General features: G+C 55.8%; 1 protein-coding gene across 1 annotated transcript; it reads left to right on the top strand.

Annotated features, from left to right (window-relative positions):
* Positions 1–61: 61 nt before the first annotated feature.
* NPLOC4 (NPL4 homolog, ubiquitin recognition factor) lies at positions 62–25,452 on the top strand. Its single transcript, XM_068209938.1, has 17 exons — positions 62–207; positions 1,073–1,153; positions 3,374–3,486; positions 4,127–4,306; positions 6,185–6,233; positions 7,183–7,277; positions 8,061–8,184; positions 8,733–8,912; positions 9,769–9,855; positions 11,338–11,409; positions 12,288–12,414; positions 14,523–14,683; positions 20,836–20,907; positions 21,948–22,043; positions 22,795–22,911; positions 23,733–23,835; positions 24,157–25,452. The coding sequence occupies exons 1-17, from the start codon at positions 193–195 to the stop codon at positions 24,312–24,314; spliced, it is 1,830 nt and encodes a 609-aa protein (XP_068066039.1). The 5' UTR covers positions 62–192; the 3' UTR covers positions 24,315–25,452.
* Positions 25,453–26,801: the final 1,349 nt, after the last annotated feature.

Raw genomic sequence — 26,801 nt, 5'->3', positions numbered from 1 at the left:
GGCGCGGGGCGCGGGGCCGGGGGGGGCGGGCGCGAGGGCGGGCCGGTCCCGGGAGGCGGCGGGCCGGGCCGGGAGGAGCCGGGAAGGGCCGGGAAGGGCCGGGCGGGACCGGGAGCAGCGGAGCGGGCCGGGCCGGGCCGGAGCGGGCCGTGTCTGTGCGGCGCGGCGAGCCCCGGGCCCGCGGGCAGCGCCATGGCCGAGACGATTGTGAGTGCGGCCGGGGGAGGGGCGATGAGGCAGCAGATTCCTGTGGGGCCGGGACGGGGGGCCGGGGCCGGGGCCGGCGGTGTCCGGGCCGGGCGGCGCCGCGGGCGGGTGTCCCGTGGTTCTCCGCGCGGGGGTCGGGGCCGTGACGCCGCGGTGCCGCTCGGGCGGGGGCTCGGGGGCTGCTCGCTGCGGGGAAGGGCTCCCGGCGCCGTCCCGGCGGGCTTGTGCCCGGAGGGAAGTCGGGAGAGTGGAAAGGGGTGACGGCGGGACACGGGCAGCTCGCCGTGCCCCCTCCCGTGCCTGTCCCTTGCCCGTGTCCCCGTGTCACACGGCCGCGGTCGAGCGTCCCCTGTAGAACCGCTCGAGTCCCAGCGCTGCCCCTCAGCGCTCCGGGGACACCGCGATTGACGTTTGTCCCTTCCCTGCCTGTCCCCGCAGGGTTCCCCTCCCTGTTGCCCCCGACCAGGAGCTCAGGTTTCCCGGGGGCCGCTGGAGTCTCTCCCTCCTCCCTCGTTACCGGGGCTCAGCCACGACCAGTGCAGTGCCCGGTAACACCGGCTGGGCCGCTGCCTGTGTGAATAACTCCCTTTGGAAGGTCCGATCCAGCCTCCTGAAGGTCTCATTCCGTCTCTGAGGTCAGAGCTTTGGCCAAAGGTGTTTTCCTTGGAGCCGGCTCGTGCCCAGAGCGTTGGAATGATTCCCCCCGTGCTCACAGACATGATCCAGTGCTGCCCCAGAACTGCTCTCCTGGTGTTTCCAGGCCCTGTGGAAGAGGGAAACGGGAGGGAGGAGCAGAGGACATCAGGCTGGGGGCTCAGGGTGGACTCTGTCCCCCCTCCCTGACCCGGTGTCCCCTCATTCCCAGATTATCCGCGTGCAGTCGCCGGAGGGAGTGAAGAGAATCACGGCCACGAAGAGAGAAACGGTGGGAACGTTCCTGAAAAAGGTACCCCGGGATGCACAGTGCCTTCCCCGGGGATGGGGCAGGGCTCCCCTGGCTCTGTCCCGTGGGAGATGCGTGTTTAACCCCCCTGGCAGCAGCGTTCCATGTGGAAAACCACGCTTTGACTGGTGTGGCTTGGGTTGTTCCAGAGGGAAAAAGAGAAAATTTAAAGGAAAAAAATCCCTCAGCTTCTCCGTTGCAGCTTCCCGGGATGGGAACTTTCCTGGGAAGGACTTTTTGGGGTTCTCCCAAAGAAGTGGCAGCTGGGAAGCAGAAGGGGAGCTGTGGGATGGTCAAACCTGCCGCTCCAGGCTGGCTCAGCTGCTGGATTTGGGCTTGGAATATCATTTGGGTGTGCTGTGTGTTCTCCTGGGTTTCCAGTATGGATTTGGAGAGAGCAGGGGAGGGATGGAGCGAGACCCCAGGAGCTCCTGGGGAGGGGAGCACGCCAGGTGGGAGCTCTGGGGATGGGGCTGGCCCTGCTGGGATGCAGCTGCTCTGTGCTCTTCAGCAGGGAGCAGCTGTCCCTGGAATTCCTCTGGAGCCCTCGGCCTGGGGGTTCTTTGCTCCATGACGTGTATTCCTGAAGGGAAGGGAATGGCAGCAGTGGGAACCTTCCCTTTGTGAGTCACAGCTTGGGCTGGAGCTGAGGCCCAGGCAGGACAGCATTCCCACCTGGCCAGGAAAATCCTAATGTTTTTCAGGGCTGGCTCAGGGACACTCCCTGCAGCCTCAGCCAAGGCAAGAGGAGCTTCCAGGACCTCTGGAGCCCGTGCAGAACGAGCTGCTGCTTTCCAGGGCTCAGGGCTCGGGTTACTCGGGCTGGAAAACGCTTCCTGCCAGGACAAAGGCCCCTGGAATTGCCTGTTCATCTGGGGAAGGCTCTGTCCTCTGGCTGAGCTGCAGCACAGACCTGTTGGGGTTTATTTCCTGCTGCAGGGTTTGCTTGCAAGAGGAAAGTGGCAAATTTTCCCACCTGAGGTCTGTGTTTTATCTAAATCCAGGTCTCTCCTACCTGTGCTGTGGATTTTAATGCTGGAATGTTCACCCAGGGGCCGGGTTTGGTGTTTAGGGGGACAGCTGTAATTAGAGAGGTGTCAGATTGCTGCTTCCATACCAGGAATTAACCTGGATCTGCTCCAGAAGTGCTCAAGGAATAAAGGGCTGGAGAGTCTTCCCTGTCTCCTGTGGCACATCCCAGGGAAAAGCACCAAAAAAAGTCTCTCTGGCTGTGCTCAGCATCAGGAAGCAGCTCAAACCTGCTGTTAATGTGTTGTGGGATTTGTCTGCCCCCAAAAATGGAATTCTGTGGCCTGTGGAGCAGGAGCTGATCCCTGTGAAAGAGTCCCATTCAAAGGGATCTCTCAGAGCTGCAAATCACAGCTGAGCTGACAGGAAAAAAAAAAAACTGCTTTTCATGGCTGTGCTCATGTGACAGCTCTTTGTGGCTCATCAGATTTGTCCCGTGGGCAGGATCCCGTCCGTGACTCCGACCAAAGGCACGGGGATTGTTTTTATTAATAAAAATAAAGGCCTTTCACTTCAGAATTTAGGGCAAAACCTGGCAAATAGACAAACTTTAAACACCACTTTTAAACTGATGAAGTTCTCAAGGAGCTAAATGTGCCAATTATTTTTGCTGGAAAGAGGTGTTGGAGTGATTCCAAGTAAACCAGACTTATCTGAGCTGGGAGAACCTGCCTGGGGACTGAGGGGTGGCTGTTGTGGGAGTGAATTCCATGGGAGAGAGGAGAAAAGGGGGGAAAACCAGACAGAACAGCAGGAAAAGGTTGAGTGAAGCAGGTGGGAGGTGTGAATGGAGCTGAGGGCAGAAGATCCACAGAGGTGGAGGTGTGGATTGTGGAATTCTGGTGGCAAGAGGACGGGAATGACTTGGAGGTGTGTGCTGGTGCAGCTGGAGCAAGAAAACTGGGATAGTGGAGAAGTTTCCCCCTGCAGTTGTGCAGTGCTTGCCTGGCTGTGGCTGAAACTCTGCCTTTGTGTTGTGTGAGGCAGGGACAGTTCTGGTGAAGTTGTTTCAGCTCCTGGTTTAATCCATTGCTCGTTTTTCCAGGTGTTTCCATCTCTTGTTATCCCACGCTCAGGAGTGGGGGTGAACTGAGCTGAGTTTCTGGAGGTGAAGGTCTCTGGGGCTAGCTGTGGCTCTGAGCCCCTTTCAGGAGGCTCACACCTCACACCTTGTCCCTCCTCCCTGTGTTGCAGGTGGCCAAGGAGTTTGGCTTCAGGAATAATGGCTTTTCCGTGTACACCAACCGCAACAGGACTGGGGAGATCACGGCGGCGCAGAACAAATCCCTCAACCTGCTCAAGATCAAGTGAGTCCTCACCACAGGGGGCTCTGCTTGGAGCTTCCAGAATGGGAGAAGCCACATCCCAGCAGTCCCCAGCTTCCAGTGTCACTCCTGGTTTTGGGGGGAGGGCCTTGGTGGCTGTGCTGGAATGGGGGTCACAGTGACATGGGAGAGGTGGTGGCTGTTCCTTGGGTCACTCCTTGTGTCCTGTTTGCTGTGGGGAGGCTTCATCCCAGTTTTCCCTCCCTAATCCCTGCTTTCACCTCTTTGTCCCAGCTTTCCCTGCCTTATCCCCCCATTGCCCTCCTGTGTCCCTGTTTTCACCCTTTCATCCCTGCTTTCCCTCCCTCGCCCTCCTTTCCCTACCTCATCCCAGCTTTCTCTGCCACATCCTTGTTTTCACTCCTTCATCCCCACTCCCTCCTCCATATTTTTCCCTCAGTTTTGTCTCCTGCTGGAAGGATTTGCATTTATTGCAAATAAAAGCGGGAAGAGGTGGCTCACAGAGCAGCTTCCGAGTGCCACCTGTGCTGGCCCGGTTAGAATTTGTGCCACATTCCATGCTCTTCCATGGAAGTTGGCTGCCTGCTGGGAGGCACCTCCAGCTTCCTTGCTGTTGTCTCCCACAGCTCCCACTACCCATGTGCTGTTTCCCACCCTGCAGGCATGGGGATATGCTGTTCCTGTATCCCTCCAGCCCAGCTGGCTCCTCCTCAGAGACCATGGACACTTCTGTCTCCCAAAATTCCCGGCCTGGGGGGGCCCCCCAGGTGGTGGAGGATGAGATTGACCAGTACCTGATCAAGCAGGATGGGAAGATTTACCGGAACCGAGACCAGCAGCTGTAAGTGGGGGTGGGTCGTGTTCCCTGCCCATGGAGCTGGGGCTCCCCAGAGCCTGGAATGTCGTGGCCCAGCCCAGCAGTCAGGAAATTCCTGTGGGAGCTGCCCTTGGCTCCATCCTGAGTGCTCTGGGGACATTCTCAAGGGAAAACAGCCCCTGCTGTTGTCCTGGGAGGTTCAGTGGAGCCCTGGTGAGCCCAGGGAGGAAGCAGATGCCCAAGTCCCAGGGTTTTTGGCAGGAAGGACTCACTCAGAGCAACCATTGTTCTGATGGAGGAGACCCTGTTGCTCGTGCTCCTGGATTTTGTGCTCCTAAAGCACTGGAATTCTCTAGATTAGAATGAACATTCTGCATTCTTCCTGGGCAGAGGTAGATGAGATATTGGGAAGAAATTCTTCCTGTGAGGGTGGGCAGGCCCTGGTACAGGGTGCCCAGAGCAGCTGGGGCTGCCTCTGGCTCCCTGGAAGTGTCCCAGGCCAGGTTGGATGGGGCTTGGAGCACGCTGGGGTAGGGGAAGGTGTCCCTGCCATGGCAGGGCTGGAATGGGATGAGCTTTAAGGTCCCTCCAACCCAAAGCATTCCAGGATTTGCTGTCCCAAGCAGGAGCACTCTTTACCTTCAGACTCAGCCACATGGAAGTGAAGGAGTGGAAGTATCCAATGGCAGAGGTTTGGAAGTGGGACTTGGGTCTCTGCCTGCTCTGGCTTCCCTTCATCACACGTCTGCCTGACCTCTCCATGAAACCAGGGAGTCCCTTTTGCTCACAAAAATGCACCAAAGTCCAACTTCCCAAAGCTCTTCCTTGCAAGAGGCTTAGGGAAACAAAGCAGCTTCTCTTTATGCAAAAATAACTCAACAATGAGTTAAACCCACCCAAAATCTGCTCTGGTGCTGCTAAAACATCCTCTGCTGCGAGGGGGCTTCTATTGCTCAGTGTTAATGACCCAGCTGGGTCCTGGCCTGATGTCTGCACTGGTTATGGCCTTGGGGCTGGAACCCTCTGGAATAAAACTCCTGAAAAGGTTGGAGGGAAATTTTTAAAGGCAGGAATTCCTGCTAAAACAGAATGGTTTGCTCTTCTCCTTGGAGTTGTGCTCCACGTGGTTTATCCTCAGTGCTGCAGCAATGAGGAAGTTTGTGGAGAATCCTCCCTGACCTTCCCAGCTGACCATAAGTGATGGGATGTCACAAAGGAGCAAAAAGGCAACCCCACCCCTCTGTGGAAGAAATATTGCCTTGAACTCGCCCACATTTTACAGAGGAATTGATGGAGTTATTCCTAGCAGGGAGCCGAGGCCCAGGGGAGGGTGTTGAGGATAAAAGGAGTTGTCTGGGCTGGTTCCTGCCTTTGGGAGTGTGGATCAATCTCCAGTGAATGATGCTGAGTGCTTTAGCAGCATTTAACTCTCCTTTCTGTACATTATCTGCCACAAAACGTCCTTAAAAGAACTCCTGCAGCTGGATCCCATCCATTGTTTCCACAGCCCAGCCTCACTGCTCCTCTCCTGGGCCCTTCCTTTGGAAATCAGCTCCGACCTGGTATTAGTTTCGGGTTTTTTTAAAGCAATCACTACAAAAGGAGATGTTTTCCCCTCTGTAACTCTACCCAGCAGGACTTTATCTGCCTGATAAACACACACTTCCCTGGTTGTTCCTGCCCTGCCTGATAAAGGATGAACATTTTGGGTGGCTTTTTGTTAAAATCACCCTGCCACGTGTAGGGTGGAGAACTGCTCAGAGCTCTTGTAGATCTTCCACACCAGACTTTCTCCAGAGAAACTTTTACAGGCTGATTTTTCAGCCTTTCAATAAGATTTATTCCTCCTTCAGTTTCCAGGTGAAATGAGATTTAACCCCAGTTCTCTCTCTCTTTGCCCAGGTGTCGCCACGGCCCCTTGGGCAAATGTGTGCATTGTGTCCCACTGGAGGTAAGAGCCCCAGGAAGGTGCTACAGACTCACCCCAGTTCCTCCCAGTAGGAACACTTTTCCTAGGAATGCTGCCTGCCAAGAGGTGGCAGCTCCAGGCTGGAATCCTGTCCTGCATTGCCAGAGCTGCACTCCCAGGTTCTGGGATCACTGAAGCTCGAGGTCTTTGTGGCCTTGGGTTGATCCTGGTTAAAGCTGGTTTTCTGCAGTAATGAGTTTAACAGAAAGTGCTTCAAAAAAGCTCCATTCTCCCTCAGTCCTCACTTTTCCCTGGATTTTCTTATTTTGTCCCCTGTCTCCTGGATCCCAGCACTTCCCAGTTTAGCCACCTGGGACAGGATGCCCAGGGGAGCTGTGGCTGCCCCTGGATCCCTGCAAGTGTCCAAGGCCAGGCTGGATGGAGCTTGGAACACCCTGGGATAGGGGAAGGTGTCCCTGCCGTGGCAGGGGCTGGAATGGGATGGGCTTTAAAACCCCTCCCAACCCAAACCATTCCATGGTTATCCAGGTTGAAGCAGCTTTAGTCACACCTCCAGACGTGCTGGGCTGTGCAATTTATTCCACGAAGCAGCAGCCACCCCTCCAGAGGGGATCCTGCTGTGCCAGGATGGCTCTTTCCCTCTGCTGGAAGTGCTCTGGGAGTCCTTGGCCATGTAGGAACAGCTGGGCCCGTTGTTTGTCATGAGATATTGAAAGGAAAAAGCCTTTTGCCGTTGAGATTCTGATTTGTGGGGTCAATCTGTTCCCGGAGCAGGAGGCCACCATAAAACTCCCCGTTGTAAAGCTCCACTGTTTGCATCCCAGTAGTAGCTGCCTTGCAAACGAGCCCGAATTTCCTTGATTGCTTCCACATTGGCAGGGTTGAGTGTGGAACATGCGTTTGCTGAGGGATCAGGGTGTTATCAGACAGGTGTGTGACCTGGCTATGCTCTGTGTGGTGTTTTTGGCAGCCCTTCGATGAGGATTATTTGAACCATCTGGAGCCTCCTGTGAAGCACATGTCATTCCATGCCTACATCAGGAAGCTGACTGGAGGGGCAGACAAGTAAGGAAATCTCTGGGTTTAAGGGAATCTGGTTGGAGCTTTGGTTTTTTTAACACAAATGAAAGTACAGACAGATCTCAGTGTTGGACACGAGGATTGAATGGCAAACAGAGGAGAAAAAACACATTAAAAAGTTGAGGTTAAAAGGAGAAGGCAGGAGGGGAAAATTAAGTCTGTCTTTTTATTTTATGTCCCCATTTTATTTCTGTTTTTTCTTTTCCTGTGGCAATATGATTCCTTCCAGGAAACACTCCTGATGGGAGGGAAGGCCAGATGGAAGGAAAGAAGTACCCTAATTACACCAAGCTCCAAGCCTGTTTCTCAAACTTGGTGGACATAAGTTACACAGAGGTGTAATCTTCTCCTTGCTATTCCTCAATACCATTGAGACTTCTAAAATCTCTTTGGGAGATGCAGCTCAAGTCCATGAGACTTCCACTTGAAGGGAATTTCCCTTTCCAGGAAGCCTTGTGCACATGAAAGGAGGATTTGCTGTGGTGCTACGATTTCTTACTTCCCACAGGCTCCATAAATGATTGCTCCAAAAGCATTTACTGTGCTAACAGCAGCCTTTTCTTCACCCTCTTCCTTTTCTTCACCCTCTTCCTTTTCTTCACCCTCTTCCTTCTCCCCCTTCTCATCCTTCTTTCTTTCTTTCTGTTCCCTGTTTCTCCTCCCCTTCTTCCTTCTCTTCTCCACCTTCTCATCCTTCTCCCGCCTTTCTTTCTTTCTTTCTTTCTGTTCCCTGTTTCTCTTCCCCCTTTCTCCTCCCTCCTCTCCCAGAGGGAAGTTTGTAGCCCTGGAGAACATCAGCTGTAAGATCAAGTCGGGGTGTGAGGGACACCCTCCCTGGCCCGAGGGGATCTGCACCAAGTGCCAGCCCAGCGCCATCACCCTCAACCGACAGGTGAGAGGAGCCTGGGCACCTGCCAGGGAACCTGGCTTTTGGTTTGGGAAAGGTGACTTCCAAAAAAGCCATCCAGGAGGACAAAGCCTCCAGGTGTCAGGGCAATCCTGTCCAGGTCTTCAGGCCTTGCCAAATGGGTTCCAGAATGTCCTGGGTCAGAATTTCCTCCCAGCGTGAGGACTGAGCTAGCAGCACTGGTGATTAATCCAGCTGATTAATGCCACTGGTTTTCCTCATGGGATCATCCAAAAGGCCACTCAGGTTCTGCTCTTTCCTCCTAAATTTCGGTGTCCTTTTCCCTGCAGAGGCTCTTGGGGCGAGGGTCCCAGTGAAGCCCCCGAGCTGCTGGGGGTGCTGAGCACATCCCACGCCCCAGCCTGAGCAGGGAGCAGTGCTGAGGGGTGGGAGCTGAGCAGAGGGAAGAGGGAGGGAGCCCCCAGCCTCCCCCAGCCCTGCTGTGCAGGATCCAGCTCCAGAGGGTGGTGTGTGTCCTGGGAAGGGACCGGAGCCAGCAGAGGACGGCCTGACGCTTGAACTTTGTCAAACAGAAATACAGGCATGTTGACAACATCATGTTTGAGAACCACACAATTGCAGATCGCTTCCTAGACTTCTGGAGGAAGACAGGGAACCAACATCTGGGGTATCTGTACGGCCGGTACACGGAGCACAAAGACATCCCGCTGGGAATCCGGGCGGAGGTGGCGGCCATCTATGAACCCCCCCAGGTGAGAGCCAGGGCCCTCGGGGGCTGCTCAGAATTGGGGAACACACCTTTTTAGTTTGGAAAACCTCCCACAGTATTTCCAGCTGCAGGTCCACAAGGAAAACTGTCCTGAGAAAAGGTGAGACCCAGGGCCCTCAGTACTGACTCAGGATCAGGGAACACACAAACTCCTTTTCAGTTTGATATTTCCAGCTGCAGCTCCCCAAGGAAAACTGTCCTGAGGAAAGGAGGAGATTATTTATGTCCTTAACATCACCATCCATTGCAGCCACAGAAAGAATTTTAAACCCCCATTTTGCTTTTTGTTGTTTTTTTACCCTGGGATGATTGAAATCCAGGGTGACTGTAACATCAGATTTCACTTTTAATCTTTCCTGGATTCCTGGTTTTCCAGCAGATTCTGTACTAGGAAAAAACAGTTGCATCCCTTGCTTCAGTTCCTTACCAGCTCTCTGCGAAAATTGAAGCAGCTTAATTAGATAGAATGAAGTCTAAATTATTTGAAGATGAAATGATGGAGAGGCTGAGGATGGGTTTGGCTGGAGCAGCCGGAATCCCCACTAGGTGGGGCACGGCACCACTCCTCAGCCGAGTGCTCCTCATGTATTTCCTTCCTCCTCATGGTTTCTGCACGGCTGCCAAGTAAAATCCAACAGATTGTCAGTGGAAAAGGAACAAATGGATCCTTGGGAGAGTGGCTTGAGAGCAGAGTGGCACAGGGAGGTCTCTGGGTTGACACCAGTCTGTGGTGATGCTCGAGGGGAAGCCCAGATCTCTGCTCCCAGCCTCACTGCCCACAGTGGCTGCTCTGGTTTTTCCCGAGTTCTGTGTCACTAACCAGCGTCTCTTTGCTGCAGATTGGCACCCAGAACAGCCTGGAGATCCTGGAGGATCCCAAAGCCGAGGTTGTGGATGAGATCGCGGCAAAGCTCGGCCTGAGAAAGGTCAGGATGTGTCAGATCTCGTGTGTCTGTGTGTGGCAGGGAAATGGTCAGCAATTCTCTCCAGCTCCATGGGGTTATCCAAGACCCTCTAGGCTTCCTAAATCTTGCTAAAGTGTCATCAGCTGGTACATATTTAGGTCTAAAACCCAAATCCAGAGGGTTTTCCTGAGCACAGGCCCCTCACAGGGCTGTGTGGCTGCAGTAGCAGGGGCAAAACAGCACAAACTCCATCTTCCCATTCTTTCCCCTCCAACAGGAGCCATGCCTGAAAGCATCTCCCTGGCAAGTGCTAATTTGGCCCAGATGGAGCTGGAGTTGCCTCTGTGCTCCATTTCCAGGAGCAGGGGCTGCCCTTGGATTGTGTTCCCCTCCTTGGTGCTGCAGGGAGTCAGTGGTGTGTGGGGTTAGGGGTGCAGGTCCCCCTCAGTTCCAGGCTGCAGTGATCCCATCAGGATTCCCTGATTTCCTGACAGCCCTCCAACCTGCGCTGATGTTTTCCGGTTTGGGAGCAGCGTTGGTATGGTGGGAATGCCAGGAATGGGATGTACACAAACAAGATTTGACTTGCTGGAGAAAACCCGCCTGGCAGAAGGCTCAGTGCAGACTGTAAACATCTGGGGAGGACTTTGTTCTCTCAGATAAGATCCCACCCCTCGCCAGAGGCTGGAGCAAAACTTCTCAGAGTGTTACTTATTTCCATGTTCTCCCATCAGATATTTTTAATCCATGGGACTTAACCCATCACCAAGTGCTGGCTGCAGGGTTTGGTCTGCCTGGGCTCTGGGGGAGCTGGCATCAGTTCTGCCTTGGAAGGGTTAATGCTGTGGGAGCTGGGATTGGCACCTGGGTGGAGCGGGATCATCCCTAGGTGTGTGTCCATGTCCCATCTCTGTGGAAGGATTGATCCCAAGGTGTTCGGACACGCGTCACACGTGTGTGAAAGGATTCACTCCGAGGTGTGTCTGTGCCACAAAAAGCAGCAAAGTGCTTTCTGGGGTCAGTGCCGACTCCAGTTTGGAATGAGTCACACTCCAGTATGAGCTCTCTCTTCACCAGTGCGTGCGGGGTTCAAACTGGGATTGTGTGAGAGGTTCAGACTGGGGCCACGTGAGCTGCTCTGGGCACCGGATCCCGCTCCAAACTCTCCACAGGAAACGCTGGGGGTGGGAGCGGGTGGTGGCACAGAGGCCTCTTGCAGCCTCCAGATCTTTCCATGAAAAAATATTCCATAGTGAAACCTGATGCTGCAGGTGCCCTGGTTGGCCAGCTGGCATGCTGCTGCTCCTGGAAATGGGATTCCAAGGAGCCCAGCACAGCTGGGAGAGCCATTCCTGCAGGCAGTGTGCACAGGGCCGAGAGGAGCCAAGAACATCGTGTCCTGTGAGCAGAAAATGTCTGAGCTCTTCTGGTTTCCTCTTTCCTCTTTTTTTTTTTTTTTTGTCCTTTTCCCCTCAAAGCAGCATTCTCCATCCCTTTTTGTAGGTTGGCTGGATATTTACTGACCTGGTCTCGGAAGACACACGGAAAGGCACCGTTCGATACAGCAGGAACAAGGTGAGATCCAGGTGTGACCCGGCAAATTCCCAATGAATTCCAGCTCCTGAGCCAGGCAGAGAGCTGAGCCATGGCTGCAGGTGGCACTGGAATTCTTGGGAGAAGGAGTTTTCCAGGCGCTTCAGAAGGAAAAGGAGCTGGAGCCCTTGGAAATGTTAGGGATTGAGCTGTTTGGGAAGTAGAGCTGCTGGAGCCCTTCACATCCTGCTTTGAGGAAATGGTGCTCTTGAAATCATGGAATAGTTCAGGTGGGAATAGACCTTAGAGCTCATACAGTGCCACCATGGGCAGGGTTAACTTCACTGTCCCAGGGTGCTCCAAGCCCTGACCAGCCTGGCCTTGGGCATTTCCAGGGATCCAGGGGCAGCCACAGCTTCTCTGGGCACCCTGTGCCGGGGCCTCACCCTGCTCACAGGGAAGAATTTCTCCCCGAAATCTCATCTATCCCTGCCCTTTTTAGGGCTAAGAAAACTCCAGGGAGTGGAGTGGGATGTGAGGGACAAACCCAGTGAGGCAGAGTGACTCAGAGAATGTTCCCATGGGCTGGGCTTTGTGACACATACATGGCTCCAACGTCGACCTCCACAGCTTCCTGTCCTTGTAAACCCAGTGATACCCATATTTGGAAAGTGAAACTTGGTTTTTCAAAAAAAAAAAGGTGTGTAGAGGTGGGTGGAACTCGACGTGGGACAGTCCTGAGCCAGCCCAGAGCTGGGGAGCTGACAGGTCATATTCTTGTCCCGGGCTCCACAGCAGCTTTCCACGAAAGCGTGTTTTCCTGGGGTGTTGGTCGTTTTCCTTGGCTGCAGCTCAGGGAAATAGGTCTGGGCTACGTCACCTTGTCCTTTGGCTGATTGGAGTCCACGCTCTCCCCTCAGGACACGTATTTCCTGAGTGCAGAGGAGTGCATCACAGCTGGCAACTTCCAGAACCAGCAGCCCAACATCTGTCGCCTCTCTCCCGATGGGCACTTTGGATCCAAGTTTGTCACAGTTGTGGCTACAGGTACAAACTGGCCTCAGCCCTCTGGGCTTCACCTGAATTACCTCTTGTCAGTAGAAAAATATGTCAAAGATCACATGTCCTGCTCCCCACCTGTCCTATTTAACAATGGGTTTGCTCTATCAACTAAAATACTTCCTCATTCTTTGTTTTATCCTCTCTCCAATACTCACTCATTATTTATTTGTCTGTTTTTTACTCTACAACTGTTTAAAGAGACTTATTTGAGGCTCAGCCCCACCTCTCTGACCCAGAAATCACTCTCTGCCTGCAGCCAGGGCAACAACTGTTGCTCACTTTTTATTTCAAATCCTTAAGCTGCAGATTCTGTTGCCTGGAAGCAGCAGTGCGGAACCACAACACTCCAGAGTTATGGATTAGTTCCTCCTTCAGGAGAGATCTTTACCTCCCTCATGTTGCTGTCAGGGAAACCTGACAGGGAAAAAAAATCTGTCAGGGGGGGAAAAAAAATGTTTGGAAACATTTTTTTGGCTGAGTAAAACAGAAGCTCTTGCAAAGTGCTTATGGTTAAATCCTCTGGTTTTAGCTGTTTTCAGGGAGTCTCCAGAGGCACTGTAGATGGGCTGGGCTGGGAAGGGGGGACACTGGCATGTGCTGGGAGGGCTGGAGTGTTCGCAGTTCACTCTGTTCTTCTCCATGGGATGACACATGTCTTCATTTAAACCTTCCCTGGAGCGGAATCGCTGGTTCTGGCTCTGTTTAACACAATGAAAAAACCCTCATGACTTCCAAATAACATCCAGAGTGAAAAGTGAAAGTGGGATGGGACATCGCCTGCCCTGAGCCTGGCTTTGTAAGGGTTCCCAGGGCCTTTTTGCAGTGAAAAAGTTCTTTTTTTTAGTTAACAAGCCTGTGCCTGTACATTCCAGACTGCTAAACACATCCATCTCTCATTAAATATAGATCTGTATCTCTCTTTTATATATATATATTTTTTTTTTTTAAACAAGGTGTTTTACTGAGCAAACACACTGCGTTCAGGCCTTCCCCCGTCCTGGTCTATGTTTAATTTCTAGGAGTGTTTGTTCTGGAGCAGTGAGTGATTAAGGTTACAGATCAAAGGGTAGAAAAGGAATATTTCCTCTTTGCTGTTCCAGCTAATTTCATTCTCCTCTGTTCAATCAGCCCAGCAGGTTCTATTTAAACACTCGAGTCCCTCTTTTTGTGCTGCAGAAATGTATTTGGATGGTTTGCCTCAACTTTGCCTTTAAACCCTCCACATGGATTAATTCCTATTCCCTCCTGAATTCCTAGCTTTGGAAATAGTAACGTTTTCCAGCCATCTGCCTCCCTCCTCTCTTTCCAGTTGTACTCCAGTGACACATGACCTGATGTTGCTTACATTATCCAAATGAAAGCGCCAAGCATGTGATCCTTCCAGGAGCCAGGCTCTTAATTCCCACTTTCCATGTCAGATTTCCACCAAACCATCCAGTACAGGCTGAGAAAGCACTGTTCAGGCCTGGCATGGCCAGGTGATCTGTAGCTCAGGGATCCTTGGGAGTGAAACAGGGCCACAGGAGCTGCATGCCTGAGTTTTGTTTGGAAAAGGAGATACCTGCAGTGTAGTGGCGGGTGATGCTGTCAGAGCCCCCAAAAGGGCAGCTCCTCTTCCTTGGAGCTCCTGGCAGAGCATCCCTGCTGTTCCCTGGGCTCTGTGCTTTTGGGATAGTTGTGGAAATGTGTGTGGTTATAAAAATATGGAGTTTAAAGGGAATTCTTGCCTAAGATTCTTGCCATGCAGCAGCCACCAGCAGCTTCATCTCAGTATTCATCACTGTTAGCTTTGTGTTAAAGCATGGACTCTTGGAATTGTTAAGGTTGGAAAAGAGCTCCAAAATCATGGAGTCCAACCTTTGTGCTGCTCTCCCAATTGTTTCTGTTTGAGTTACACCAGGGAAATCAACCCTGTGCAGGATTTTCGGGTAGAATTTCTTCATGGGAAGGGTTGTGAGATGGAGTCCCCACCCCTGGAGGTGCCCAAGGATGTTGGCCTGGGTGACAGTGTGCGGATCAGTCACACGTCAGTCTTGGAGCTGTTTTCCAGCCTCGGTGATCCCGGGATCTTTAACCACCCTGTCCTCCTCCAGGTGGTCCTGACAACCAGGTACACTTTGAGGGGTACCAGGTGTCGAACCAGTGCATGGCCCTGGTGCGGGACGAGTGCCTGCTGCCCTGCCGGGACGCGCCGGAGCTGGGCTACGCCAAGGAGTCCAGCAGCGAGCAGTACGTGCCTGATGTCTTCTACAAGGTGAGGGCTGAGGGCCTGGCCAGCTCCAGGATGTGCCCCTGGATCCGAGCACTGATCCTGAGGAGCAGCAGGGAGAATGTGCATCCAGAGTGGGTCCAAAATACTCGATGTCCTCGAGTCATGGAATGGGTTGGGTTGGGAGGGACCTTAAAGCTCATCCTGTTCCACCCCCTGCCATGGGCAGGCACCACTTCCACTATCCCAGGTTGCTCCAAGCCCTATCCAACCTGGCCTTGGACACTTCCAGGGATCCAGGGGCAGCCACAGCTTCTCTGGGTAAACTGCCAGGGCCTCATCCCTCTTAGAGGGAAGAATTTCTTCCCAGTTTCCCATCTAACCCTGCCCTCTGGCAGTGGGAAGCCATTGCCCCTGTCCTGTCACTCCACCCCTTGTCCAAAGTCCCTCTCCAGATCTCTTGGAGCCTCTTTAGGCACTGGAAGGGACTCTCAGGTCTCCCTGGAGACTTCTCCAAGTAAATATCTCCAGGTGAATACCCCCTCCTCTGGACTCCAGCAGCTCCACGTCCTCCCAGTGCTGAGGAGCCCAGAGCTGGAGGCAGCTCTGCAGGAGGGGTCTTGGAAGGACATGAGGTGTCACTGCTGTCCCTGCCTGCTGCACTTGGGGGTTGTTGGTGAGGGATGGAATGCCATTATTCTCTTGCCAGTTGTTCCTGGAGCCCTTCAGCCCCTCCTGTGCCTGCATGGCCGAGTTGGGAGCTCTGGATCAGGCTCCCTGCGGATGCCGATAGCGCTGCTGCTCCAGCCCAGGGCTGCTGGTGCCCCGTGAGCAGGGACGGAGGAGTTAATTAATGGCTCTGCTGGCTGGCTAATTAGCCATCCATCACCCCGTTAGTTATCTCCTTCCTGTCCTGTCTGCTCCTGCTGCCCGTGGTAGCGCTGTCCTTTAAGGAGCACAGGACAAGGAAAGCTGCCTTTGTTTGGGAGGAGTGGAATGAGGGGACTGTGCTCCGGCAATGGGAATAGAGCTGATCAGGTTGTTCCTTCATGCCCTGAACATGGGACTGGGAAGTGCTGCTTTCCCTCTGAGCCTTCCACCCCTTAGTGCCAGACTACTGGCTTGCCTTGACCCCACCTGGAAACAGGGAACACCTCTGGGCTGAATCCAGTGCTGGAGAGGGAGAGCAGATGGAATCCTGCTCTCTCTGGAGCAGGCAGCTTCCTCCTAGGAGCTGATAAGCCAGGGCTGTTCACAACCGAGCAGAGCTGGGTGTGCAGAGGTTGGCCCTGAACCTGAGGAGGGTGAGATCATCTCCTGGCGTGCCCCGATCCCGCTCCGGAGCAGCCCGGGCCGTGCCACACTCGGGCAGCCTCGCAGGAGGTCCCGCAGCTCTGCGGCCCACATGTGGCCCACCCGGGGTGCTAGGAGCAGCAGGAAGCCAGTGGGTGTTCCCAGAAGGGCTTCATTCCCATCTCTAATCTAAAGCAGGGAGATAAACAAAATGGGAATGGATGGCTCCAGCCTTCCGTGGAAATTTCCATCATCCACTGATTCACTGGGACGGGCCGTGGCTGATTTCATGTTTCAGAGCTTCTCTCCCTGATTGCCCTTTTCACGGAGTGCTCGAGGATGGCCCCGCCGGGGGGATTCTCCCTCAGCCTCCAGAAGATTTGGCTCTAGGATCCTTCCATTATTTTTGAATGTTCTTAAATCTGTGGAAAGCTTAGTCACTCCTGGCTTGGGAAACCTTTGGGGTCCCATTAAATGTGCAAGGCTTGAGATCAGAGACACTACCTCATCCTGGGATGGTGACAACAGCCGTGTCCGAGCCCCGGTGAACTCCAGGAGGAGCAGGAATCTGCTGGCACAGGATGGAATCTTTGGGGTCCAGTACCTTGCTCTTCCTTTGTCCCTAGTCTGTGATGTGGGGTTCCCCTCTGTTCTGCCCCCGCCCAGCAGCAAGTTTTGGGGAGAAAGCTGCACTTCGGAGTAGTTGCTGTTTTCTTTGGGACAGTGCAGAGAAAAGTCCATGTGCGTTCCCATACAATATCCAAATATTCATCTGAAAAGCCCTTTAGGATGAAAGAAGCTCTACAAATTAATTCTAATTGGATGAGGACCAGGAGGCTGATGTTTGTGGAGTGTGGATGTATTTATAGAACAGCCAGATGTGAGGCAGGATCCGTGGAACTCAGATCTGTCCGAGGGCAGTGTGGTGGATTCACCTCCGGCTTATAAATGGGAAAATGAGCTGCTTTTCTTCCATGGAAATGGGAAAGCTGATGGCACTGGCATTGTCCTGTGGTTTTCCTGAGCCTGCAGCTGGGTGGTTTCTGTAGTTCTTTACCATTCCCTTTATGTTGGCCCCTGGCCTGCTGCTCCGAGGAGCCACCCCCATGGAATTGGCTTTGGACGCGCAGCCGTTGCTGTCCTGGCTCAGGAAGGGAGAGCTCTGCTCCAGTGGGGAACTCGAGGGGTTTGGGGACTGTGAGAACAAGTTCCTTTGCTCTGAGGTGCCTCCCTCCAGGTAAGATTAGCCAGGAGGAAAAACGGATCCCTGCCAGCCTGCAGGGGTGTCTGGGAAGCATCAGGGCCCAGCACGGCTTCCAGCTGGAGCGGGGCATAACCAGCACGTGCTGCTTGGCCAGCTCAGCACGCGGAGCTAGGAAGGAGTCCGTGATGTGCAGACACAGACACAGGTTGGGATAAAGACCCTGTGAGTGAAGATGATGATGTTGCAACAGCCACTTCACCCAGTTTCTGAGCTTGGTGAGGGTGAGCCTGGCTGAATATTCCACACGATTTTCCATCTTCTCTTCTGTCCTTGAGCAGCCTCCTCCGTCCATCTGGTTTTAGGAAACAGCTGGATTGATTTGGATTTCATTGAGAATGTACCTTGGGTTGATATTCAGCACTGAGGGAGTGCTCAGAGTGCAGTTGGGGGATCCCTCCCTGGGCTGCTGCACCATATCCCAGCTGTCACCTCCTCCCAGTCCACTGGAACTCTGCAGTACTGAACTGCTCCACCATTAACTTCATCAACTGTGGGAAGAGATTCCTGATGTTTTACAGACGCTTTAAAACTCCTGGATAATTGGATTTGGGGGCTGGCTGGCTTTGTCTCTTATCACAGGTATTTGTGACAGCTCATCGCAAACACGATGTCATCGTCATCCTCGCAGTGAATTGCATTTTCCAGCTGCCTTAAGATCCCCCCAGAGTTTCTTTGGGATGGTTTAATGTGCCTCCAGAGTTTCTTTGGGATGGTGTAGGACAAAAGCCCTTTACAAGCGTTGTGCAAGGGCCCTTTGCCCTTGAGTCCTACACGTGCTCTGAGCTCTCCTGCAGCTGAGCCATGTCTGAGCCCTGCCCTGGCACCAGTGACCCATCCCTCCCTGGGACAGCCCAAGCCAGGGCTCTGCTTTTATTAGAGCCCAGCAGGACCTCTGAGGCAGGCTGTCCTACCATGGCATTGGAAATCCTCTTCCCAGGGAGAGCCAGGCTGTGGGGAGTGTTCACTGATGGGGAAGGACTTCCCTGGCTGCCCTCCCACCAGCTCATGAGCTGCCTTAGCCTCAAATGTCCCAGCTGCTCCGGGGAGGAGGATGCTGGATTAGCTCAGCAGGAGTCTCCTGGGAAGGGTTTCAACTCTCCCTGACCTGTCCCTTGCTCTTGGAGAAGTGGCTTCGTTTCTGCGCCTCAGCCGCGCCGCCCGTTCGAGGGGCAGGACTGCCCAGGAGAGCAGCTGGATTCAGCAGAGGGAAGAGCAAAGCTGGGATTTACTCACACATGGGAAGGACAGATGGCTGCCGAGCTCCGCCGTGCCTTCAGCAGAGGGAGCAGGTCGGGAATAACGGCGTGGGATGCGGGATGCTCACGGCATGGGACGGTGGCAGCGTGGGATGGTGGCAGCGTGGGATGGTGACAGCGTGGGATGCTCGCGGCTGTCCTGGGACGTGGATCCTGAGCCTCCCTCTTGGCTGGCAGCTCCCCGGGCTCCTCACTTGGCTGCTCCCCTCACCCTCCGTGGATAATCCTGAGGCCACCCAGATGTTTTTCCATCCTGCCGATGTGTTCCCACCCTTTTCCCAGTTCTCCCTCATCCCTGAGCAGCTCCTGCCTCCAAACAGTGGGTTGAAGGGCTCTAATCCCAGCCTCGATGCAATCTCCACTGGGATGATGCATTGTCCAGACCCTCCAGGCCTTGCTGCTGGATTTTTGTCCTGAAGCCAAATGCTCCTCGCTCCATTAACCCCTTCCTGGCCTCTCTTTGGAGCTGGTGCCACTGGGTTTTGAGGGTCTCAGGCTGCAGCAATAACAGGATGCTGGGAGGGTCCTGGTGATGCCAAGCTCAGGAGAAGCATCTTTCTCTCAACAATCCCAACTTGATGTTCATGAAGGCCTTTAAAACATAATTAAATAATCGTGGTGGTGGGAGAGGGATGTTGGGGTTTGGGGGAGACTGTCCTGTCAGGATCAGGACATGTCCTCGGCTCAGGGGGAGCGAGGTTCCAGTCTGTGGATGTCTTGGAGGCCTCAGCAGCATGCCATGAAAAAGCAGGCATTTAACATGGAAATCCCCAGAGGGGGAGATTAAAGCCAACAGGTGCTGGAAAAATGTTTCTGCGTATTAGAACTTAATTAGATTGGAAAATAAATTCCAGATGGGCTAATTATGCGTGAGTTGTTGCAGGTCCCTTCATGCAGGAGCAGGATTGTGTTTGGGAAGCTGATTGGATCTGATTCCTGTCTCTTGTGGTATCACTGAGATCTAGAAGCAGGTTGGCTCTGGGGTCCTGTGATCTCCCAAAAAAAGGCTCCACAGCTCCTCCAGCTCCTGTCGGAGCCAGAGAGATCTGAGGCCACAACCTGTCATGTGCAAGGAGCAAAGATCCTTATCAGGATTGCCTTTCAAAGGCCTTCAAAGACTGGAAGGGAGATTTTTTTACAGAGGGAACAATTCCTGGGGACAGGGGGTGCTTGGGGAGGGGGTCGGGAAGGGGGGCTGTGCCTGGAGGGGAGCAGCGTGCTGGAGCCTGCTGGGGCGAGGTCTGACTGGGAGAGGCATGGTGCTGGCTGCTGCTCCGCATAGCTGTGCTGTGTAAACACCAGGGAGAGCGGGGGAGTGGTGCTCTCCGGGAGAAAACACGGCTGGGAGAAAGGGGAGGGAGTCCTGGAGTCAGCCGTGGGCAGCGGAGCCCTGCATGGTGCTCCCTGGCTCAGCCCATGGAATGCTGCTCCCATCCCACACGGGAAGAGCAGGGCTTTGTCACCTTTGGGGGGGTGACAGCTCCGGATCCAGCTTCCACCACTGAGAGCCCATGGATCGTCCAGTGGAACGTCCCTGACTGGGAATTACGGGCGTATGATTTATGTGGGGCTCCATGAATGATTTATGCCACGTTAAGTGATGATTTAGGGAGAAAACACAACCCCCTCGTACGGAATCTTTAATGAAAAGTGTCAGTTCTCCGGGATTTATTTCCGAAGCGGCGTTTGAACCCGGCGTGTTTGACATCAATCACGTCTAATTGTCAGGTTATGATTAATGAACATATGCCGGCCGTTTGTCTGCCTAATTAAACTTTATGTTCCCTTCGTCTGGCAAAGCAAAACAAGTTTACGCCATGGGATGTGCTGGTTCCAAGGGTCTGGATGTGAGAAAGGGCCCGGATCCCCAATTCCAAGATGAAGAGTTGGTTGAGGCACTCCTGGATTTGCAGAAAGGCAGGTTTGCCTGGGCTGAGGAGGCAGAGGTGACCTGTCCCACTCTTGAAGATGGAGCTGCTGCCTAAATGGCATTTAAAATCATGGAATCATAGGATATCTGCAGTTGGAAGGGATGCACAAGGATCATGGAGTCCAACAACCCCAAGAATCCCACCTTTACACTCCGTGGATAATTCCAGGCCTCTCTCTAGTGGGAGACAAGCACCAGGTGGTTTGTGACTCTGCACTCTCTTGGCTCACAAGGAGACAGAGATCCTGATTCCAGAGATGCTGGAATTGCAGAGATCTCCAGCCCCAGTGAGCAGCAGGGAATTTGGCAGCCCTGCACCACCCATCCAGGTTCTTTTCCACACCCTCAGTGATGTGCCAGAGCACAGGATTATGCATGAGCATCTCCAGGGCAGGATCCCTTGGGCTTCACACCACTTCCATGCTGAGGAATAATCCAACTCTTTTTCTTTCAGGACATAGACAAGTTTGGGAACGAGATCACCCAGCTGGCTCGCCCGCTCCCGGTCGAGTACCTCATCATAGATGTGAGTATTCCCTGCACGTGTTTGCTTCCCACAGGGGATGGCCACAGGGGAGCAAACTCCTAACCCACCTCTGAAATTCCCAGTGGAGGGGATTCCTGAGACAGATTATCCTCCTCTGCCTGCTGCTGCCAAGTATTCCTAGCAAGGAGGTGGCTGCCCTGCTCCGTGGGGTCGGTGTGGTGCCAGGAACACATTTGTTTTCCAGGAAAGCACTGCCTGCTGCCTTATCAGGGCTCTGAGCTGGCCCAGAGCCACATGGCCGGGAAGCAGCAGCCCCACGGACCCGTGTCCCGGGCACTGCCTAATGAGGAAACTCCAGAGCAGCAATTAGGGATCCATCTCCTTTGAGTGACTCAGCAGGTTGTCCAGAAATGCCTTTTCTTGGAGGAGGGAATTTACTCTCTGGCACAGCTTGGCCAGAGCAGAGCTACTGCCAGGTACGGCACAGCTCAGCCCCAGGGCTGGGAAACAAAGTTACAGTGTGGAAGGCAGGAAAGCAAATAATTGGGATGCCAGATGATATTGCTGGAGTTGGAGGTGGTGCCAACAACCATTAGATCCACCTGGAGCAGCCTCTCAGGTCCAGCTGCCCCTGGCATAGGCAGTGCCAGAGCACAGGAATTCCTGCAGGAGTGAAGGCACCTGTTCCTGGGATACCTGGGGTGTCACTGGGATGAAAACAGAGGGGTAGAACGTGCATTAGGATCTCCCCAGGACCTCCCTCCAGCAGCAGCTGCCTGGCACAGGGCACAGCTGTGCCAGGATTGCTGTATTCCAGTGGCCTGTGCAGAGAGGGATGCTCTCCATGGCATCTGTCAAGACCAAACCCATCAAGTCCCTCCAGCTTCCTTAGAAAGGGAGCCAAGGGGTGTGGTGATGAATATCACTTCAAATTAAATTAAAAGCCATCAGATCCCTGCAGGACGCCTCACTGTTTGGCTGAGCTGGGATCATAGCCGGGGCTGTTCTCAGCTATCTGGACTCGCTTCCCTTATCCCACTGGTCTCTGACCATCCTTCCTTGATTTTTTTCTTTTTTAGATTACTACAACTTTCCCCAAGGATCCAGTCTACACTTTTTCTATTTCTCAAAACCCATTCCCCATCGAGAACCGCGATGTGCTGGGTGAAACTCAGGTGAGGGGCAATTCCTGACGGAGCTGGGTTCCCTGGGGATGGGCTCTGCCTCCCTCGTGCTCACTGACATCTGCAGAGGGACAGCTGTGCCCTCAAGTCACCCCTTCCCGGCTCAGCCTGCCAAGGTCCTTCCTGCACGGAGCAGTGTCTGCATGCCAATGCCGACTGCCGGCCGGTGCTGAGCTCCTGCCACATCCACGATGGGATCAGGGCTCCCTGTGCCTGCCAGGCAGCTCCAGAGGGGCCAGGGGGCTCCAGCCCCATGGTCACAGCACAAACCTGTGAGACTGGGGTCTGTTCCTGCTCCCAGAGTGCTGTCTTCTCTTCCTGGATGGAACCTTTAAGCACAGAAAGTGGTTCCTGCAAGAGGCCGAGGCAGAGGATGGGATGGGATGGGATGGGATGGGATGGGATGGGATGGGATGGGATGGGATGGGATGGGATGGGATGGGATGTCCTGTTCTCCCTCTTTTCTGTAGGAACAAGGCTGGAGTTGCCTGGTTCCCCCTCAGCACCTCTAGGATCTGAGATCAGCTCTGTGGGTGCTGGGGTTGGTCAAGAGGAGCTCCTGTGGGCCCATAGATCATTTTCCCTGAAAATGTTGTTAGCTGGGATTCAGTCAGTCAGGCAGGGACCTGATTTTGGGAATGTCCCTGCAGACAATTGCAGACATTATCCAGAGGGACAGGAATATCTGTTAGTGGATCCAAATAGGAATTGACTTCTCTTTATTACTGTCCCCTCTCCCCAGGACTTCCACAGTTTGGCCACATACCTGTCCCAAAATACTTCCTCCATTTTCCTAGACATCATTTCTGATTTCCATCTGCTCCTCTTCCTGGTCACAAATGAGGTCATGCCTCTGCGGGTACGTAGCGGGGCTGGGAGGGTCCTGTCCCCACCCCATCCCCCCCATCCCAGGGCCCTCAGCCCCTCCAGGGGTCCCTCAGGAGGGTGGAGGTGACGGTTCCTGCCATCCCATGACCCTGTGCAGGGCCTTGTGCTGGGTCTTCCCAACCAAACTGTTGGGAGAAGGTTTAAAGAGTTTTAAAAGCTTTTTTAAACTCTAACCACAAAGCCCCTGAGCTGCTGGGAGTGCTGAGGGGGGTGGTTGTCCACATGATCCCAAAGCCAACTTGGCTGCAGCTCCCAGAGCTGGAAATATTTTAAAAATTATCTCAGAATCAGGAATTTGGTGGGAACAATAAGGAGATCAAAGCCCCCAGAACACAAGGCCAGCAAGGTCCTGGCTGTGCAGCTCTGCTGCCCTTGGCCGGGCACCGGGGGCCTGGCGGCCGCCGCGGCACCGCCAGAGCTTCCCGGTGAGATCCAGCTGGGCCGTGTTTGCCAGAGGCTGCGCATGTGCGAGGCAGCCAGGATGACCGTGGGCAGCTGGAGATCAGGATGGGAACAGGGATGGGGGCTGGAGTGCTCCAGCATGGAGGGATTGCACCTCTGGAAGTTGGGACTGGCCCGCAATGCCAGGACACTGGCCCACAGGGGTAGGGAAGATCTCCTGGAAGCAGAGGAAAGGAGCTTTGGGGTGTTGGGATCTGTCTGAATGCTGGGGAGCAGAGGGATAAACTGGGGTACCCCAAAGATGTTGGGAAAGGGGGAACAGCTCACATTCAGGGTCCTGCCTTGCACTGGAGGGGTCCCCAGTGCTCATTTCCCACCTGTGACTTCCAGGACAGCATCAGCTTGTTGCTGGAAGCCGTGAGGACTAAAAATGAGGAGCTTGCACAGACCTGGAAAAAATCAGAGCAGTGGGCGACCATCGAGCAGCTCTGCAGTAAGAGGGGGGGTCCCTGGGGCAGGGTGTCCCTCAGGGTGGGGTGTCCCTTGGCTGAGCTGGCTTGGGAGCTGCTCCCAAGCTGCCACAGAGGCTACGGGAGGCTCATGGGGAGGAGGCTGTTCCTTGGTCACAGGATCCTGGAATAGTTTGGGTTGGAAGGGATCTCGAAGCTCATCCCACCCCCCTGCCATCTTCCAGCAGACCAGGTTGCTCCAAGCCCCATCCAAGCTGGCCTGGAGCACTTCCAGGGCTGGTGAGGGGGCTGCAGGGTGGGATGTGCAGCAGGATCCCAGCACTGCCCCGGGCTCTCTCCCGCAGGCACGGTGGGTGTCCCGCTCCCGGGACTGCAGGAATACGGCGCCATGGGGGGCTCGTCGCACGCCGTGGCCGCGGCCATGTGGCCCTGCCAGCACTGCACCTTCATGAACCAGCCGGGCACGGACCACTGCGAGATGTGCAGCCTGCCCCGTTCCTAGCCCCGCGCCTGCCCGGAGCCACCCGGAGCGGCCGGCGCGGCGCCTGTCCCTTTCCTCTCCTCCCTTCAGCTTCCAGCCCGGGCTGCGGAGCCAGGCACGGGTGGCTCCAGCCCCCCGGTTACTCCTCGCTCCCTTTTGGGGGCTCCCAGCCCGGAGAACCAACGCTTTCCTCAGCCCGTGCCTGGGCTGGCCCCCCACCACCCTCAGCTGCTGCCAGCCTGCCCTGGGGGAGCTGGGGGGCTTAGGGGGCTGCCCGTGCCCGCTTCCTACCCAAGGGGAGAGGGAGGCTTTGGCATCTCCCTGCCCACAGCTTTGCTCTCATTCCCTGCCCGCCTGAGTGCCTGGATCCCGACAGCTCCGGCGCTCTACCGGCCCCGGTGGCACAGGCAGGTGGCTGTGACATTCCCAGAGCAGGACAGGCACCCCTGGACACCGAGCATGGGGTGGGCACGTGCCAGCTCGTGGCTTGGCACTGCTTGGCGAGCTTTGGCACCCCGTGGAGGCTGCGGGAGGTGCCGTGTCCCCCCAGTGTGCATGGTTGGGCTCCCAGGGAAGGGTTGCAGGGCAGCCACGTAAGTCGGGCACCCACCTCGCCTCCATCGTGCCCTGGAGCCAGTCCTTCAGTTGGTGCCTTCCCATCCCTCCGGAGCATGTCCTGGCCAGAGCTGGGGCTCGGGGGTCTTGTCCCTCAGCTTCCCTTCAGCCCCCAGCTGGGGCTGCCCTGGGCACCGCTGGGCAGGGGAGAGGGGCAGGCGGATGCTGGAGGGGCTGAGCCCTCCTCTCCCAGGGCCTCTGACCCCCAGGCCCATCCTGTAGCTCCCAGCCCTGGCTCCGCCGGCTCTAGTTCAATGCCAGGGGCAGCAGTTCCAGCACTGCCCTGTGTCCCCTCATGGGAGGGGTCCGGAGAGCCTGTCCTGCTCCAGGACAGCACTGCCCAGACCCCAGTGGGGCAGGGATCCCCCGCCCCTCGCCGGGGCTTTCCAAAGGCTTCATCCCAAGGCCCGGCTCCGGGCTGCGGTTGCTTTTCCCCTGGGTGTGCTGGGGTTTCGGGGTGCAGCGCTGGGAGCGCCCGGGCCGGGCTGGGCTGACCCAGGCACGGGGGCTGCAAGTAACGTGGAATAAAAGCACCTCAAACCAGGGCCTCCTGCACTGTGTCACCTGTCCCGGGGTGCTCCACATTCCCAACAGGAATGGGGGAATGCTGCACTCCAGTGCTTGCCTCCCTCACCTGGGCCAGGATGGGGCTGGGGTACTCTGTGTTCCCAGTGGAATCTGGGGGACCCTGCGTCCCACCGCTGTCTCGTGCACTCTGTCACCTCTGCATGGGCTGGGACGCTTTGCGTTCCCGGTGGGAATGGGGGGACGCCGTGCCTCAGCACGGTGCCACCTCTGCTCTGCCATCTGTGCCAGGATGGGACCAGGATGCTCCGTGTTCCCAGCTGGAACAGGGGGACACAGCACCGTGCCTCCTGTGCTTTGTCACCTGCCGGGACGCTCCGCGGGACCCTGCTCCCCGGGGCCGTGCCACCTGCACTCCATCACCGCGACGGGCCGGGACGCTCCGCATTCCCGGCGGGACTGTGTGTCCGGGCTCGTGTCCGCGGTCTGTTTGCAATCAGCCCCGGAGCCGCGTGCGGCCGGGCCCGGTGCCAGCCCCAGCCTGGAAAAGGGGGAGCGGGAGCGGCGGGAGCCAGAGCCGGGGAGCGCAGCCCGGCGAGCGGCCGCGGGACTGGGGAGGTGGCACCTGCCCTGCCCGGCCCGGGGGGACAGCAGCCGCTGGGGACACGGGGACACGGCCCCGCCATGGCCCGGCTGCTGCCCCTCCTGCTGCTCGCCGCTCTGGGCTGCGCGGCCGGGCCGGGCCGGCGGCCGGCGGCGGGGGACGATGGAGCAGACGGTAATTCCCGGCCTCGGGACCCCTTCCCGCCGCGGGGTGGGCACTGAGCGGGCGGTGGGGCCGGGGGCTCCCAGGGGAGGGGCTGCTCGTGGTGCCAGCCCGGCCCCTCCAGCCCAGAGACCCCCGGCGAGGGGCTGCGCCAACCTCACGCTGGTCCTGGACAACTGGAAATTCGCCATCACGTCCCAGCTGCGGAACCTGCTGCTGTCGGACCACCAGACCGTGCTGCCCGACTACGGCCGGTGAGGGCCGGGGTCCCTGGGGGGATATCTGGGGTCCCTGGGGGGATATCCGGGGGTCCCTGCCCTCACGGCGCCGCGCCCGCAGGATCCCGGCGCTGTCGGGGGCCCTGGACGAGCTGTACCGGGATTTCCGCGGCCTGAAGGAGCAGCTGGGCCGGCTCTCGGATCGCTTCGCCCACCTCGAAGCCTCCGTGGAGCGGCTGAGCCGGGCCCGGGGCGCTGCAGCCCCCCCGCGCCGGGGAGGGATCGCCCAGAGCCCCCGCAGGGCCCCCGGGACCCCGCAGTGAGCGACCCCCGGGGCCCCGGCGGCCGGGGGGCTCAGCCCGGCTGGGGGGACAGGGCCATGGC

This window comes from Anomalospiza imberbis, chromosome 19, assembly GCF_031753505.1.
Source record: "Anomalospiza imberbis isolate Cuckoo-Finch-1a 21T00152 chromosome 19, ASM3175350v1, whole genome shotgun sequence".
Taxonomy (NCBI): Eukaryota; Metazoa; Chordata; class Aves; order Passeriformes; family Viduidae; genus Anomalospiza; species Anomalospiza imberbis.
This window is presented reverse-complemented; position numbering and strand designations above follow the sequence as displayed.